Raw genomic sequence first — 16,496 nt, 5'->3', positions numbered from 1 at the left:
CTGTTTACTGTTATTGTTTTTCCCCAATCATAAAGCTTCTCCCGCCTCCTTCGCTCCGGTGGAGAGTTATGCAGCCGGCTCGCATGATTTGTATCTTTAAATCTGATTGAGGGTATTTGCAGGCGGGTGTTATTGGATTTCGCTGTTATTGTCTCACCTTTTCCCTCCGCGTTTTTAATGTGGGGATGGATATGTGCTCCGGCAGCGCCGATCTCGCCGTTCCGCTCATTAGTCTGGATTCGCCGAGCCGAGCGCTTCGCCACAATAAGACGTGCACTTCTGTGATCCGGCCATTACCGAGTTTAACAATGTGCACCAGCCAGAAAAGTCCATTATTCCTGCAGCTCATCATCTGGAGCATCGGCACTAGACAACGGGTGTGCGAGGCTGCGGAGGGCCCATCTATCACTAAAGCCGGGAGCAGCACCCACGTGTGATTCCGGAGGGTTCTCCCGGACGGAGACGGCGCTCTAATGAACCTCCGGGTGCTGGAACTAAACGCCGGGTGACACGCTTGTTTATGCGCTTCCTCCCTGATTTGAGCAGAAACTAAGTAGTGTTTTTATAATCCCGGAGACGTTCCGCTGGGGTTTTTTATGAGCTCTATTGTTTCCGGGCTCCGGCGTTTCCGAGGTCGGTTCGGCCGCCGCATTGTTCCAAATGACACCAGGGCGTGTCTCGGAGGCATTCGGAGGCGAGAGAAAGTCCCCGCCGCCCAAAGCGGGGGATCATTGTGGCGCTCTCCGGGATAAATCTCACATGAGAGGAGCCAACGCAGCAGCTCATCAAAGAGGTGCAGGAATTTAGAGAGCGGCAGCGGCGCTCCGAGAGGGAGAGGGAGCGGGAGCGGCGCTCCGAGAGGGAGCAGCTGCTCCTTTAACAGACCTGTCATTGAAGTCAAAGGCTCTAATCAAAATTTGATCAATTAATTGATCTTTCCTCTTGTGCTTTGCCACAAGTGCAATTGAGATTCCCCCCGGAGCGTCGCCCCCGCCGCCGCGGCGCCGCGCTCGCCGGCGTAAACTGTGTTCATTAGCGATGATCAAGGATCCCTCTAATCCGAGCGGAGGCGTGATACGACGCCCGTTTCCTCTCCGACTCGCTGGCCTTGCAGGACACTTCAAGCAATGATCAAAACGTTGTCTTTTTCTGCTCCGCAGGGTAACCAAGAGGCCACCAACCCCCCCGAAGCCATGGCCCAGCCGTACACCCCCGCCCAGTACCCTCCTCCCCCACAGAATGGCATACCCGCTGAATTTGCGGCGCCTCACCCGCTCCCGACACAGGACTACAGCGGGCAGAGCCGGGTCCCCGAGCACGCCATGACCTTGTACACGCCCACACAGACGCACAGCGAGCCGGCCGGCACTGACAACAGCACGCCCACCATCACCGCCACCACGACCGCACCGGTCAGTGTCCTCCATCACCTGCAAACACTGTTCTCAGCAAGCTGTCAGCAAGTAAAAAACACTATTTTACCTTCTTTTTCTCATCACACGTGTGTGTTTCTGTTGTTGCTGCTTCACGTCTGTGCAGTCCTGTAAAACCGTGGCTCCGATCCAGCGAGAAGGCAAAATTCTGCCCGATCGGAGGCTAAATTTGCTAATTTCCCTTGTTAGCGCTGCTCTTTCCTCGCCTGCCGGGGGCCTGGGGGGGGGGGGCGGGGTTTAGTGAGGAGTGCGTCAGGACCGGTTACATCTGGACGTGGCGTCGTGAGGTTCTCCTGGAACCATCGCGTAAAGCTCGATTCCGCCTCCTCACCGTCGGAGCGCCGGCGGTTCCGCCCGGCTCGGAAGCGGAGGGAATTCTAAAGGATAGCTTTCGCTCTTTGCCACTAATACTCTGCCTTGACCTGCGGTTTACCCTCACAAGAGGCAGATGCAGATAAAACGTGAGGATGACTGAGCGCCAACTTCAGAAGGACAGATAACGCTGGCAGAGATAAAACATAAAAGACGTCCAGACCTCCTTTCAGCATGAAAACACCTGCCGGGAGGGGTCACGGCGAGGCCGCCGCTCTCCGGAGAGGGATCTGGGTCACTCATAAAGCGTATTGTTAATAACTCCATTTTCCCCGACGCACAATTACCGCGCGGCTGCGAACATTTGGTGGCGGAGGAAGTGCTTATGCGGCAGGAGCGGAGCGGCGGTGTCGCGCGGCACATTAGCGCCGCCCTGCAATGTCTGATTTGAAGACGTGCGCAGCTCCGCGGTTCTGCCGTACTCACTGTAATGGTCGACTCACAAGAGTTTAAAGGCAGAAGAGACTTGGCAGGAGGTTTGCCCCCCCCCCCGTCCTCTGATAGTCCTCTGCTCGCTCGCCCTCTCTCCCTCTCCATTTGATTTCATTTCATCTCTTCTCCCGCTGTGAAGAAGATCCAAAGATGGTGGCCATGGTGAGATGAGAGCTCGCCGCCTTTCCTTTATGCTTCCCTCCGCTCCGTCCTCCGTCTCCGGCCTCCGTCTCCGGCCTCTGCCTCTGCCCGGCGTCTGCTCCGGCGGGACAGTGGCGTGAGACCAGCGGTGTGAATACGGTCTAATCCTGGGGGGGCGGTGGCGTTGCGTCGCCCTCTGCTGCGTTCCCGAGCATAAATGACAGACTCGTCCTGTTTTCCCTGGGCAGACGGAGCGGGCACCTTTGATTCGGGCCCCCCTGCAGAAACCCCGCCGGGGGGAACAGATCTCCTCCCCTCATCTTCGGCGTTCCGCAGCATTCCGCCCCCCCACACACCCTCGGCGAGGCTTTGCTCCTCAACTGAAACGCCTAAAACGGGTCTAAAGGGTGGGAAATGCAGTGAAAACATATGGATTCTTTAGGAATTCTCCGGAGGCTGGCGGAGTGTGTTTTAATGAGCGTCTCCCGGTCGGCCGTCATCGGCGCCGCGAAGGTGGCGGCGTCCACGGCGAAGCTTGTGGGACCTCATTCTGTGACACGTTCAAACAAGCCGAGTTGAAAGTGAAGGGAAGAGAAGAAGCCCCCGACTTCTCTCCAAATCCTTGGAGATGAGGGCTGCCAGGGAGAGAATGAAGTGTGCTCGTTATCTGGCGCGGTTCAAATACCGTCAGGTTTGGTTGGATTTCATGAGTAATCATTCTCCTGCCTGATAACAAATTAAGGCTGTGGCGTCAGGGCAGCATTCAATTCCAGATTCTCCACAGCCCCGTGTCAGCGGCACCAAGACTTTCCAAAGGGTATTCTGGGGGACGGTGATAACAAAAACGCACGCACACACACACACACACACACACACACAGGGCTGCGAGAGAAAGACAAACCGTTGTACATGCGCCCACGCACAGCAGCCTATAGGCCACCATTGTTATCTAGAGGGGGGAGGAGCCTTTGGAAATCACCAAATATTCCCAGATTTGACACAAAGTCCACAAAAATTACAAATGAATAACGTGATGTCGTCTGCATAGAGTTTAACCATAAAAGGAGTTAGTTCGTTTTGCTGCCACATGACTGTGGAAGCTAATTATTACGTTATGAGTGAAGGCAAAGCAGTAAGCTAGCTTAGCTAGTTTTACAAAAACAACCTATATTTTGATATCGAATGAGAATATTTTGTCATTATTACGCTTAGTTTACATTTCGGACCCCTGGATTCATGAGTTTCCTCCTGTTTCACAGCTTCTCGCTGCTCCTGATTTTCCTCTGAAGGTTCAGATTTTCAAATGAATGTGGGCTTTAGCCTTGATAAGCATTTACAAGTTTAGGCTTAAATTTATGGCGCAGAAGACAATTCTCCCTCCCTTCACTTTAATATCAGCAATGGATGTAAAGAGGTAAAATAGCCGTGAGCCTCAGCCCACGCTCGTAAAGGAAATCTGTCTGAGAGATTCTTGGAAGTGGAACAAAAAACTGCTGAGTCAATGCAAATAGTCAAGAGCAAAGTTTCCCGACGGTGAGCAGGAATTAGAGAACAAGGGCTCCAACTGGGAGTCATGTGACGCTACAGGAAAAACATGAACTCCGCGCGACTCTCGACGTCTTGTTTTGACGCTAGTTTGGCTCCAAAGATGAACGAGTTGCTCGTTAGTCAAGGTAGCGGCTGGAACGTCGACGCTCCGGCGTTTCGCTGCATTTTTCGGTTGGATCAGGTTTCTCCCGTTTTCCGTGTATTTAACGAACACTCGCTCCCGCTTAGCGCCGCGCTGATGACGACTTATCAGCGTTTGATCTGATTTGATCCAATTAAACCTCAGTGTTGCCTCAACTTCCATGAAATGAGCGGGAGAAGCCGAAGTGAAATCAGCTTCAGACGGCTGTCGCACCTCCTCGCTCCCCCGGGTGACAGCCGCCGCACATTCGCAGCATTTTAACGGGAGGGAAAAGGAAAATAAACATCGGAAGACTGAGAGAAGAAAATAATGAATTAGAACTGGGCCATTATAATTCCTGCGAGCGGAGCCTCGGTATCCCCGCCCGGTTTAATCGGATGTAATCTACCTGCTTGGCGGCGTTCCAATCAGATCGTTTCAATTATGCTCTTGTAACGCCACTCTGCGAGGAGGCCAGAGTGCTGAGCGCGGCACTTTGCAGGCGATTTGCAAATAACAGCGCGGGAGTCTTCCAGAGAAACGGCTGAGGAGGAAGCCGGAGAGTAGCGGGAGCTGACAGCTCGCTCGCTCCCTGGTTTGCGGGCTTTAGCGGTGACGGCGTGTTTTGCATCCTCCTCCGCCTCCTTCCTGTGACAGCAGCTGTCGGGATGGGAAAGCGCCTCTGAAGGTGGCCTCCGACGGCAACACAGAGGTAATTATTTTCTGCTGCAACACCAGCAGCTCCCAGCCAGGCAGGCTGGAGAGCGGGAGCATCCCAGATCCCAGTGACACTGAGATATTGAGTTAGCAGGGATGTGGTCCCGGGTGCGTGCGAGTCAGCACTTCTGGATTTGTGTTCTCCATATGTGTATTTGCCCCCGATGTCAGCGGCCGCCGGCCTGTCGGAGCGCCGGATGAAAGTTAATCTGGATGTTTGCAAACAGGCCGGCTGGGATGAAGAAGCTGGAGGACAGAGTTGCTCAGTAGTCTGGCAACACGCGCCAAAGGTCGATAGTGTCATCTGTGACCGATGAAACGGATTGACCCCGGGGGCCCCGGTACCTTGTCACCCTCCGCGGCTGCAGCATCTGTCTGCGACGTGTCGCCCCCGGGGCCCAACATGGCCACTCAGGCTATTAACCTGCAGCGCGTGGAGACAGAGCAGAGTTAAGACCCCGTCTCGCTCCATCACAAATCCACTCCTCGCCACTGGGCCGGCCAAATCCCCGCACCTCCTGACCCCTCCCCCCCCGCCCACGTTCCCCCGCCGATGATGGAAATCACCTCCCAGACCCGGTAGCCTGGGCAGGAACCCCTTTGTTTGTGTCCTTTCCTACATGCGTCAAATTGTTCCTGATCTTTCCAGAACAAAGTTCCCTAATCAAAGCCGAGGACCCTTCAGGAATTCCCCAGTACGTTTTTTAGTAAACGGCACGAGTTGGAAGCATTTCTGGACCGTTTGTTTGTAATTTTCAGCCCAGGTTCTGCGTCTCGCCCGGGACGAGGTTTTCCCGCCGGCGTTCCGTGTTTTGGCTCCTGTCAGCACCGTATTAATCGGATTAATTGTGGAGCTCTGGCATAAAAAGCAGGAGAGGAAGTGAGAGAGGAACAGTTTGACATCGGAGACTTTAACTAAAGTCAAATCCTGGCAGAGGAGGTGAAGCTCCAGCTGCACGTGAGGCTCTCATTCATTTAGGCCCGTTGACCCGATCCCGGGGACGTGTGGGCGGGGCCTGTCGCCGCCCCCCAGGTAGGCCGGCCCCCCGAGACGGAGCGGGACCTTGAACCACACAACTTTGACTGCGAACAGTGTATGTCAGCGCCTCAGAATGGGCCATAAAGCAAATAAATGAGGAGCATTACAGTGGAGATTGTGATTATGATAATGAGAATAATAAAGGCGATCATCATTATGGGGGTGATGATGATAATACCGCCATGATGAATTAGAAGCAAGAAATCCCCACTCCATCTCCTAAATGGTGGCAAATGCATCACTAAGAGTGGCCTGCAGCCATCTGACAGCCTCCGAGGGGGTGACGGTTATCTGTGTGTGTGTGTGTGTGTGTGTGTGTGTGTGTGTGTGTGAGAGAGGGAGAGGGATTTGAACCATTTGTACTCTGGCAGCATCCCACTCTCTTTTCACGCCTGTATCGCGGTACAAGATTGTGTCGGTGTGCGTGACTCCCCAGCCGGCGCTCGCCGTGTTTGCCGTACTCGGAGAGCGCTCCCCAGGAGACCTCGCAGTTTACATATCACATTCAAAGAGCCTTTGTGCTCCGGCGCCGCCACTTCCACGCTCTTGTTTACCCCCCCACCTCCACCGCCCCCTGCCCCCCCCCCGCCTCCCGCGTGTTTGCAACAGGCTTCTCTTTGTTCGGAATTATTTTCCTGCTGTTGAACGATGATCAGAGAAGAAGCAACAAACGCGGTGACTTCCTGGTGCCTGACCCCCGGTGGCCACGCGTGTAACTGCAGCTGATTTCACAATAGCGTTTTTCTGTAAATCGCGTGTGAATCGTTTCGTAAGCGTCTGATTCCTCCTCCCTCGTCTTCCCAGACTTCACGGCTGTTACTCCCAACTTGCTTTGATGTTTTTGTTTGCAGCAACTATCGTGTAACGTTTCAAACGTGTGATTTCTCTTTAAACTGCCTCCAGATGCGAGCGGTTCCATTTCGATTTCCCCTGTCTTCATTTGAGCTGCGGGGAGTTTAAAGGAAGGTGCTTCCGCCTCAGAGCTGGCAGGTTAAACAACCCAAGTATGAAAAACCTCGTTAAATACCAGCGGGGAATTATCCGTCATTGGTGCGTAAAAGAGAGGATGAAGCCTCGACCAATGAGGATCCTGAAACGGCGCCGGGGTCCGTCCGCAGCCACGCGCTGGCGCCTCCCTCAGCTCCATCCATCACCGATGTCGCTGAGCCAAACAAGCGGAATTTGTCACTGACATCAGAGGCGTCATTTATACAGAAATGTCAGCATCTCATTGGCATAATGATGGGAACAACAACGCGGAGGCCTCTGGGCCCGGCGCTCCGGCGGCGGCGTGCAGACGTCACCAATAATGTGTCTTTAGTCTCCACGCGCCGGGGCTCGCTGGGATCTATATCCACGCCTTTTTGTCAGCACCTTCAATCTTCCCTCGTTGCTCAAGTGCAGGAGATTAATAAGCGGATTTGTAATGCACAACCTCAGCTTTGACACCATAAGTCATCGACTGTTTATCGCCGCCGCTTCCCGGGCAGATTGAGAAATGGCGGACGCTGTGGGTGGGTTGGCCGGGGCTGCCTCCGCCCTCCTCCTCCGACCCGGCTCGGCAGACTTCAGGACCGGGGGGTTCTGCAGCAGCTAACGAGCAGCTTGTGTCTCTCTTGTTTCCCTCTGGCAGACAGATGACGTGACGCAAACAGAGGCCTCGCAGCAGCTCCAGCTTCAGCACTCCGACTCCTCGGAGAAGCAGCAGCCCAAAAGGTTACACGTCTCCAACATTCCCTTCCGCTTCCGGGACCCCGACCTTAGGCAAATGTTCGGGGTGAGTGCCTTCCCGCCGCGTTCTCTCTCTTTTCATGACACATTTGTTTTGTTTCTGGAGCTTTGGCCTTAAACTGTCAATCCTGGCGCGACACGCGGCATCTGGTGAGTTGCTTCCTGAGATGTGAGAACACGGGAACGGAAGTTCCCACCGAGTCTGAGACGGACCCAGCGGCCCAGAGCCTGGCTGCGGTGACGCAAACACGCTGCCTATTTCACGAGTCTCCGTCAGCATTCCCACCACATCTCGGTCTGATCCGTATTTGGGAAATCCACCGCTGCGATTGGGCTGCAATTCCTGGTCTTGGAATAAGCCAGGCTGACTGCAGAATTCCTCAATCCTGGCGTGAAGATGCTCTAAACGTCCTCCATCTTCTTTACTCGAGGTTCCGACCAGGCTCGTTAGGAGTCTGCAGCCTCTCCTTGCTTAAAGGGAAAAGATCCCGCATCTGGGAATCTGGCCGGAGGCCCCCCGGGACAGGCGCCACTGATGAGCCGGTGAGCAGAAGATGAATGGGAGCGCGGCGATCCCGCCGTCCCCACCCCCGGCATCCTGCCCTGTATTTTAATGCCGCCCCTGCTAACGTCCCCGAGCGTGGGCCTGGGAGGAACGCGAAGGCCGTGTGAGGTGAGAGCGGCGTGGAATAACTACGCTGTCAGGGGGGAACGACAACCTTGGAAAGTAAAGAAAAACAGCTCAATCCGTCACGTGTGGGTGCTGATGCGCGAGGAGAAACTCTGCTGCCGCGCCGCCGCCGCCGCTCGCGTGCCTGAGATATGGAAGCGCCGTACGCTCGTAATTTATTGTTCATCTTTGTCTTCGGGCCCGGGGAGGTTTGTGCGTCCGGCGGCCGGTTTAAACCCGTTTAATCTTCCCGCTGCACCACTTGTTTGCCCTGTCGCTCTTTGTTCCGGCAAACGTGTCCCCGGCTCCCTGGAATCAGCCGTTATTAACACCAGCGAGGAGGATCAAAGTGGTGGAACGGGATTAACCTTCCCGCCGATGCCTGCACGAGCACGTGCGCGTGCACGTGCCTCCCACGCACCATCACGTTAGCATCCTCGGTGCTAACGGACGCCAACGGCTCGCCGCTGTGACTCGCCGCCATCACCAAGACCGGAAGCAAGCGTCCCCGTTCCCAACAGTCATGGAGCTGACGGGGCCCCGAACGTGCACGTTAAGGCCCCGAACGTGCACGTTAAGGCCCCGAGCGTGCACGTTAAGGCCCCGAACGTGCACGTTAAGGCCCCGAACGTGCACGTTAAGGTGCGACAGAGGCATGGGGCTCGTCAATCCTGCTCATTATTGAGGATATTTGAGGCTTCCTAACATGGCCGCTCCCTCTGTCTGCTGGATTGTTCCCGTTATTGCTCCCCGCTCTGCTGCCGTCTGTGTGGGATCCAAACCGCCTCAGTAATTAGCTCGCCGGCCTCGAGCGCCGCGCCGCCGATGCAGATATACGATACCAAACTGATCGCAGCTCAATCATCCTCCCCGGCCACGCGGCGCTCGCGCCTTGCCGCTCTTCTGCCCCGCCCCTCCCAGCGGTTGGCATGGTTGAGGATGGCGAGATTAATTGTCCTCGGTAAAGCTTGGCGAGGAGATAGCGGCTTGGCTCCGCCCCCTGACATGGCCTCCACAATGGGCCTTTGTGTGATCGGAGCTTCATCCCTCCAGGTCTAATGGCTCCTGGAGCGCCGGCGGCTCCAGGAGCCATTACAGCTGCGTATGGGTGAACGCCGCCATCACGCCGGCGGGGGAGAAATAAAGGTGCTGAGCAGAAGAGCGCGGCTCTCTTTAGCTCCGCCCCCGGGTTCCTGTGGATACCCTTTACAAGAGTCGCACTCGCAACCTAAAAGGCGACGCGTGAGTGAACGCTTGATCCTGTTGAAAGGAACCCGTATTCCTTAGAGTGCAGTGGTCCTGCTCGGAGCTCCATCTGCCGCCCCCAACATGACCGACCCACCCCCCACCCCCCCCACCCCCAGGATGTGTGGAGGAACCTGCATCGAGGCTCGTTAGAACCATCACATTGGATCTTAATCAGTAATTCCGGCTGATCCCTGAGATCCAGCGAGGGAGCGGGAACGCTGGAGCGGACGAGGCCGCTGGAGGGTGTCCTCGTTTGAGTGACTGCCTCTCCTGGTGCACGCCAGAGCTCTCGGCCCCCCCAGCACTCAGGCCCGGCCCGGCCCGGCCTGCTGCCACGCTGACCACGCTCTGAACACGGCGCCATCGCAGGAGAGCTTCACCATGTGGAAGCTCCTCAAAGGTGGAGCAGGCTGGATCCTGTTCGATTTCCAAGTTCTCCTGCCGCAGAACTTTCCCTCCTCATCCCTCTGCATCCGTCCAGCACCCGGACATTTTCCAGATGCCCCGGATCTACGGAGGCACAAGATTCCAGCTTCAGGAATCTCCTGAAGGTCTAATATAGAGGAACCCTGAAGGTTCTTCTTCAGCAGGAAAACCTGGTTTGTGTGTTTTTGTTCCGGAATAGAGGAAAATGGGGCAGACTGATCCCGATCCCGACTGCCTGACGACGTCACAGAAGCATATGGAATTAACAACAGATGCCCAGCGGCAGATCTCCAACGGTCCGACTGGGAATCGGCAGCAGGGAGATAAAAGGCGCAATAGGGAGGAATGAGATGAGAGGTGGAAAAGCTGCTCCTTCATTTTGTCTTTCCGTGAGTTGTTTTATGATCTATGGATGGTGGATCTATAGCCGCAGCCTCCGGTGACGTCAGCCCCCCCCACCCCCCCCACCCGGGGCTATTGTTTATCGCCGCTGCTGATGCAGCTGTTTCTGCGTGTGTTGGGGGGGGGCTGGCGAGCAGCCCCCTGCGCCATGTGGAAATCCACAAAGACGACTTCCTCTGAAACTAATTAATCGACGCCACGAGCCCATTACGCGCGGCTAAAACAATTAGCATCTGCGCCGTGCGCGGGGAGAGCGTTGTCGTCTCGGGCGAGGAAGAGGGCGTCACGCTGGGATATAAATGCCTCCGTGCGTGATGGAGCTTCCCGTTGGAGTCAATGAAGCCCGGCGCCATACGAGGCAGATGTGGCTATACGATGAGGGGACGTATAGCGGAGCGGGATCCTGCTGACACGGCGGTTTAGCATCATCAGGGGGAGCTAGCGTCCTGCGCGAGCGGACCTGAGCCGGCCCAGAGTCTCCGGCTGCAGCCAGACAATAGCCGGCGCCTTCTCACCCCTATTAGTGGCTCGGTGGAACGATCCATCCATTCCCATCGAGTGTCGACCACATGGAAGGCCCATTTCTTCCCCGTTGCGCCGAAATGAAGCCGACGCGGACCGCTTGACAGGGTAATTACTTTTAATGAAATAATACGGCCATTGTAGACAGCAATTAAAAGTCATTCTCACTCCGCTCATTAGAGGAACTTACAGTTTACTTTCATTCCTCGCTTTTCTAATGATCCGAGAGGAATCGAAGGGAAGGCTGCGGCGAGTTAACCCCCGGGGGGCCGGCCCTTAGACCGGCGCACAAACAAAAGACCGTGGGGGGGGGGGGCACCGAAACGAAGACGTCAGGAAAAGACGGCGGAAAGTGAAAAGAAGCGTCTGATGATGCCGGAGGAGCAAATCCCTTTATTCCTATAGTTCCTGTTTCATTTGGTATCCTGGAGAATCCGGAGTCAACGTTCCGCATCCCAGCATGAAGGGAAGTTCGATTCTGACGTCTCAAGTCTCCACCTGGACGTCGATGGGCGGGGACAACAGGAAGCCTTTGATGTGGCTTTGATCTTCTTCTTCTTCCTCTAACCAGGATGTAGCCGTGAACAGAAATCCGGCACATTTTCTCCGAACGTTAAGATTTCCAAGTGTGACTGTCGAAAAGAAAAATCGGAATAAAATGTTTAATCCCTGATGTGTTTAAGTTCAGCTTTGTTTGCTGACAGTTGACCCGAGTCTTTCTCTTCCTTCATAATTTAATCGGATGAAAATAAATCTGCTTCGCTTCTTCGCGCATTTGAAAAAAGTTTTAATTTGCTTGTTTTTGTTTTGATTCATTATTTGAGATTTGGTCTTCGGAATTTTGACGCTAATCTTTGAATTCCACAATGCTCACGTTTCGACTGCAGACGTCTGATCCCCATTGATCCGCAAATTCCTTTGATCTCAGATTTTGGTGCAGTTGATTTATTGCAACTGTGAAAAGATGAAAATTCCAAACCTAAACTTTTAATTCTTCTGAGAGGAAAATTTGGATTCTTTTCTTCCAATTGTTGCATCAACCAAGTGTCGTTTTAAAGGGTGTGTGTGGTGTGTTGTGTGTGTGTGTGTGTGTGTGTGTTCATTTGTACAGGATCTACTTAGTCAAAGGAAACAATTAATTAATAGAAAAGCAGCAACGAACATTCCAGCTTCTTCTTTTCCAGCTAACAAATGCAAATTGACCAGCGTGGCTCAAAGTTCCGTTTCCATATTTAGATAATGATTCTTCCTCTGGTGGTCCGACTTCCTGACTTCCCTCCCTCTCTCTCCTCCTCTTTTCTTTTCTCCACAGCAATTTGGAAAGATTTTGGATGTGGAGATTATCTTTAATGAGCGAGGATCCAAGGTAAGTGAACTAGAACACCAGCTGCTTCATTAGCATGTTCTTCTTCTGTTTCCTAATGACGGCATTAGCGTGGTGTGTACACTGGCGGTCCCTAAGCTGGGGGTCCAGGACAGCCGCATCCTGCCCCCCCACCCCCACCCCCCCGCCTCGCCCACCTTCCTCCCTCCGTTGTTTTTGTTGTCGCAGCTCTAACCCGAGCTAGGAATCATTAGCCCCGTCAGTCAGCCCCTTATTGAGCTGTTTCCCAACTCGGCTAATCCCCGCAGCTGCGGGGCCTCCGTCTCCTGGAATTTAAGTGCTCGTTCGGGGGCCCCGTCCTCTTTGAAGCCCGGCTGTTGGTTCAACATTAATCACATTTGATCGGGCCGACGCTGCTTTCTGCCGGCCGGGGTCGATCCAACCTTCCCCTGAAATGTTGGCGCTCCCGTCTGGTTCCGACCCGATGTTGGGCCCGACGGTGAGAGCAGGAGAACCGTCCCAGTTAGAACGTGTTAAAATTCAAATATTCCTGGAAAAAGACGGAAAGTGTGTGTTGGGAGGAGGAGCTAGCCGCTGCGTACCTGCAGAAATCCTGATGAATACGGCGAATCCTGCGGGGGCCGGAAGAAAGGCAGCCCTTAAACGTCCTTCCCGAACACGTACGCGAGCGCGTGATCAGAGCGCCGTGAAGCTGCGGCGGCGTCTCGTGGGCAGCTAGCGGGACCGCGAGCAGCCGAACGGTGCTCATCCAGCTGCTCCTTTAATAGAGTGCACTCAGCTCCGCGGCCTCCCATTCATAACGCCGACAGCACGCCCGGCGCCGCGGCGAGCCGTGAACGCCGCCGGCTCCCGTCCGTACCTGGCGGCGGTCGGGGCCGGCGGACCGGGGTGCGAGCGCCCCGTAACCAGGCGGCGCTGCTCTCGACCCCCTCTGCCAAACAAGATTGAGCACCGGATAAAGCTGCCTCCTCTGCCGTAACAAGCATTTATTGTTCGTGCCCTACAAAGCCATTACCCATGATGCCTCTCTCCCCCCTGCACCGTGCACGCTACATAATGAACCTAGCAGGCCATTAATAAACAATCTATTTCCTATGAAGCTTTGGCAATTTGCATTCAATATGTTTGTCTGCTCTGAGAAATGGAGTCTGGGCTCTCCTCCCGTGTAGGCTAATTATTTGTGCGTGATATAAGAGCGATAGAGGGGCCGGGTGGACGTCCAAAGGATTCATTTTACCCTCACTTCCCTTTTTTTTGAATGTATTTCTTTATCTCTCTCTCCCCAAGGACAGGTCCTGTGTTATTTATGCTTGGAATAGCGGCCCCGGAGAGCCTGCGTACGCGTAGCAGATCCCGCCGCTCGCCGTCCCTCACGCGCTCCATCCTGGAGCAATTATCAGGCGGCGCACGTGCCCACGTGCACATATATGGGAACAAAAGGCTGGTTGGATCTCCGTGTCGGGGGCTCCGGAGCTCTGGTCCAGCTTCCCGCTCACATAACTCAGCCAGTGACAAACTCCCCCCGGGGGAGCCGGCGAGGCGGGGGATGGAAACGAGCGTCGATATCCCGCTCTTCCTCCTCCTCATCAGCCAGGAGGGTCTTTGCCTGGGCTCCATTCACTTTTTTGCATCAATGAGCGGCTCCACGAACGCGTCCCACTGATGAGAGCAGCGGATTAGAGATGGAGTCTCTCCGCGCCGCCGCCGCCGTGTACCTAATTATCTCGCTATTACAGCGGCCGACGAGCTGTTTTGCAGCTTCCTGACATCCGGCCCTGACACCTGTGCGCCGGCGTTTAACTGGCCGGAGCGGGCAGGTTGTGCGGCGGCGAGGTGGTGTCACCGCCACCTCCTCCTCGTCCTCGTCCTCCTCCTCCGATCTCTGTGTTGCTGTTTCCTGACTAACGGCTCTAATTAATCTGGCTGCTTGCGACCTGCCGCCGCTCCTGTCTTCTCACCTCCTTTTTCTTCCTCTCTCTGCCCTCTCCTCCGTGTGGATGTGTGTCCGTGCCCTCCTGCTCTCCTCTAACGTGGCGCTCGCAGGGCTTCGGGTTTGTAACTTTTGAAACGAGCACAGACGCCGACCGCGCACGGGAGAAACTAAACGGTACAATCGTAGAGGGACGCAAAATAGAGGTGCTTCCATTTCTCTACTTCTACCTGCTGTGATGTATGATGCATCGACCTGTGTGTGTGTGCGTGCGTGCGTGCGTGTGCATGTGTGCCTGGATGCATGCGTGCATAATGGTGCGTGTAACTCCTCAGCAGTGCGCGGGATCCATACATGTCAGGCCGGACGCGCAGGCTGTCCATCATTAGCTGACAAAGCAGAATGAATGCATGCCATCATCGTCTGGCTTCCTGTCAGACCTGAGACGAGCTGCAGCCCCCCCCCACCCAACACCCCCCACCCAACACCCACCCCCCCCCCCAACCCCCCCCCGTCACCATCGTTTACTGTTTCCTGCTCTGATTCTGAGGCCGCCAACTCACTCGTCCTCATCAGGCCAATAGCAGAAAACCAGAGTTCTCTCTGTGTTTTCCTTTCAACCAATTACTCTTTTTTTATTGGTAGCTGTGGGTAATTGGTGCATGCCCCCCCCCACTGCCCCCCCCACAGTAATTTAATAAGCTGCAAGAGGCCTGATATGATGAATAAATTCATGAAAGGATGAAACTCAATCACAGCAAAGTGCTACACAAGCCTTTCTTTGAATATGTGTCTGTCACTTCATGAGTTTGCCTGGAGTCGCCCGTCTGCTCTCCTCTGCATGCCTGCACGGTTGCCGTGGCGATCAGCCGACAACTGATAACTGTGCCGTTGCTTTCACAGGTCAACAACGCAACAGCAAGAGTGATGACAAACAAGAAAGTGGCCAACCCTTACACAAACGGTAGGCACGCCACACGCGGCGAGGCGGTGCGTCGCCACGGCCTCGGCGCCGCCGCCTGCAGGCGGGATTGTTATTGCACCCGCACCCGTAGCACGAACGGGCTAGCAAACGATCCGAACCGATGTGCTGCACGAGACGGGATGAAAATGCGAGTTTGTCATGTTTTACTGTCATGTTTGCGCGGTGGTTTTTCCCGCCTTGCGTTCCCGCTGCAGCCTCGCCATCGCAGCCTGACTCGGATCTCGGCGTTCCAGAACGAGGCGTTTCTTTTCTCAGGGAATCTTCATCATCTTTGTTTTAAGCTGCATCGCAAAAACCCCCCTAGAACTCATTCGGGCTCCGATCGTCGTCTCCACCTGCTCCCGGAATGTGGGGCTAAACTGGGAATGACCCCCGTTGTGTCTCTGTTCTGTCTCCCGCTCAGGCTGGAAGCTGAACCCTGTGGTGGGAGCCGTCTACGCTCCGGAACTCTACGCCGGTAAGAGTCCCTCCTCCTCTGTCGCACGTGCGTGGCCGTGGCCACTATCGCCTCATCCTCCACGTGAAGAACATGAAATTCCCCCTCCAATCAAAGCCAATCCGAGCCCCCTCCCCGATGATCCCAGTCTCCCGGAGTGGCCCGGGGGAGCGGCGGCCTTTGTCTGCTCGCTGAGCAACTGTAAAGCTGCTGGAACGGCGGAGAGAAAAAAGCAGATTTTAAGAGCAGGCGCCCCTGCAGCCGTTATCAGATTTGGGAGGCTGCTGCCGCGGATGGATTTGCCAAGTGCGCCAGATTGACTTTTACAGAGCTAACCGAATCAACGAGATCGAGCGAGCGATGCTGTTGGCACCCGCCCCGTCCAGAGCCGCTCTTCCTTCTGGTGGGGGTAATGGAGGAAGGAGATGAGCTCGCTGGGGTTTTCCCTATCTCGCTCTGCCTCCACATCCAGCTTTATGGCTGTATGTTATATGAACCCTTTGCATTTTAATGAGGGGGAAATGGTACTATTTCATTTGGAAGAAGTGCTGAGCACATCGCGCCACTTTAACGGCTTTCCTTTCTGCTCATTAGACTAAAATCTGTTCATTCCCCGGACAGCTTTACGGCAAACCTCTAAATAACCGGCCATGACAGAAAGCAGCCATCTATCATTTTTATTTCATTCCCGGCCCTTCGTCCACCCACGCCCCCCCCCTCCCCTCCCTTCATTTTGACGTCTCCTGTTAATTAAACAAACACGTGTATCCCTCAGAGTGCACGTTTACGTTCCGGCGCCCTCAGACGGAAGTTTCGCTCAATTAAAAATCTGGACGTTAACTTATATTAAACCCATCTTTCAGACCTTCGCACCAGGGCCGCCCACAGGCCCGTCTGGGCCCCCATCGGAGGCTAGCGCGACTAGCGCTACTAGCGCTACTAGCGTTAGCGACGAGCTACGTCCGAAATCCCCAAAATAGTGTCTGAAACAGAATTTT

At 54.8% G+C, this 16,496-nt stretch overlaps 1 protein-coding gene across 15 annotated transcripts in view; it reads left to right on the top strand.

The window, feature by feature from the left end:
• rbfox3a (RNA binding fox-1 homolog 3a) overlaps window positions 1–16,496 on the top strand; it is a 223,950-nt gene that overhangs the window by 186,309 nt on the left and 21,145 nt on the right. For 10 of the 15 annotated variants that reach the window (XM_057015296.1, XM_057015304.1, XM_057015301.1 and 7 more), the window contains 6 exons: window positions 1,161–1,463; window positions 7,437–7,580; window positions 12,115–12,168; window positions 14,191–14,283; window positions 14,981–15,041; window positions 15,466–15,519. In XM_057015296.1, coding sequence (XP_056871276.1) covers window positions 1,161–1,463; window positions 7,437–7,580; window positions 12,115–12,168; window positions 14,191–14,283; window positions 14,981–15,041; window positions 15,466–15,519 — 709 coding nt within the window. The remainder of the gene's footprint in view (window positions 1–1,160; window positions 1,464–7,436; window positions 7,581–12,114; window positions 12,169–14,190; window positions 14,284–14,980; window positions 15,042–15,465; window positions 15,520–16,496) is intronic. The other 5 variants (XM_057015299.1, XM_057015310.1, XM_057015312.1 and 2 more) reach the window with 4 other exon arrangements.

This window comes from Takifugu flavidus, chromosome 18 (assembly GCF_003711565.1).
Source record: "Takifugu flavidus isolate HTHZ2018 chromosome 18, ASM371156v2, whole genome shotgun sequence".
In the NCBI taxonomy this organism is placed as follows: domain Eukaryota; kingdom Metazoa; phylum Chordata; class Actinopteri; order Tetraodontiformes; family Tetraodontidae; genus Takifugu; species Takifugu flavidus.
The sequence above is the reverse complement of the archived record's forward strand: the minus strand, read 5'-3'. Positions and strand labels throughout refer to the sequence as shown.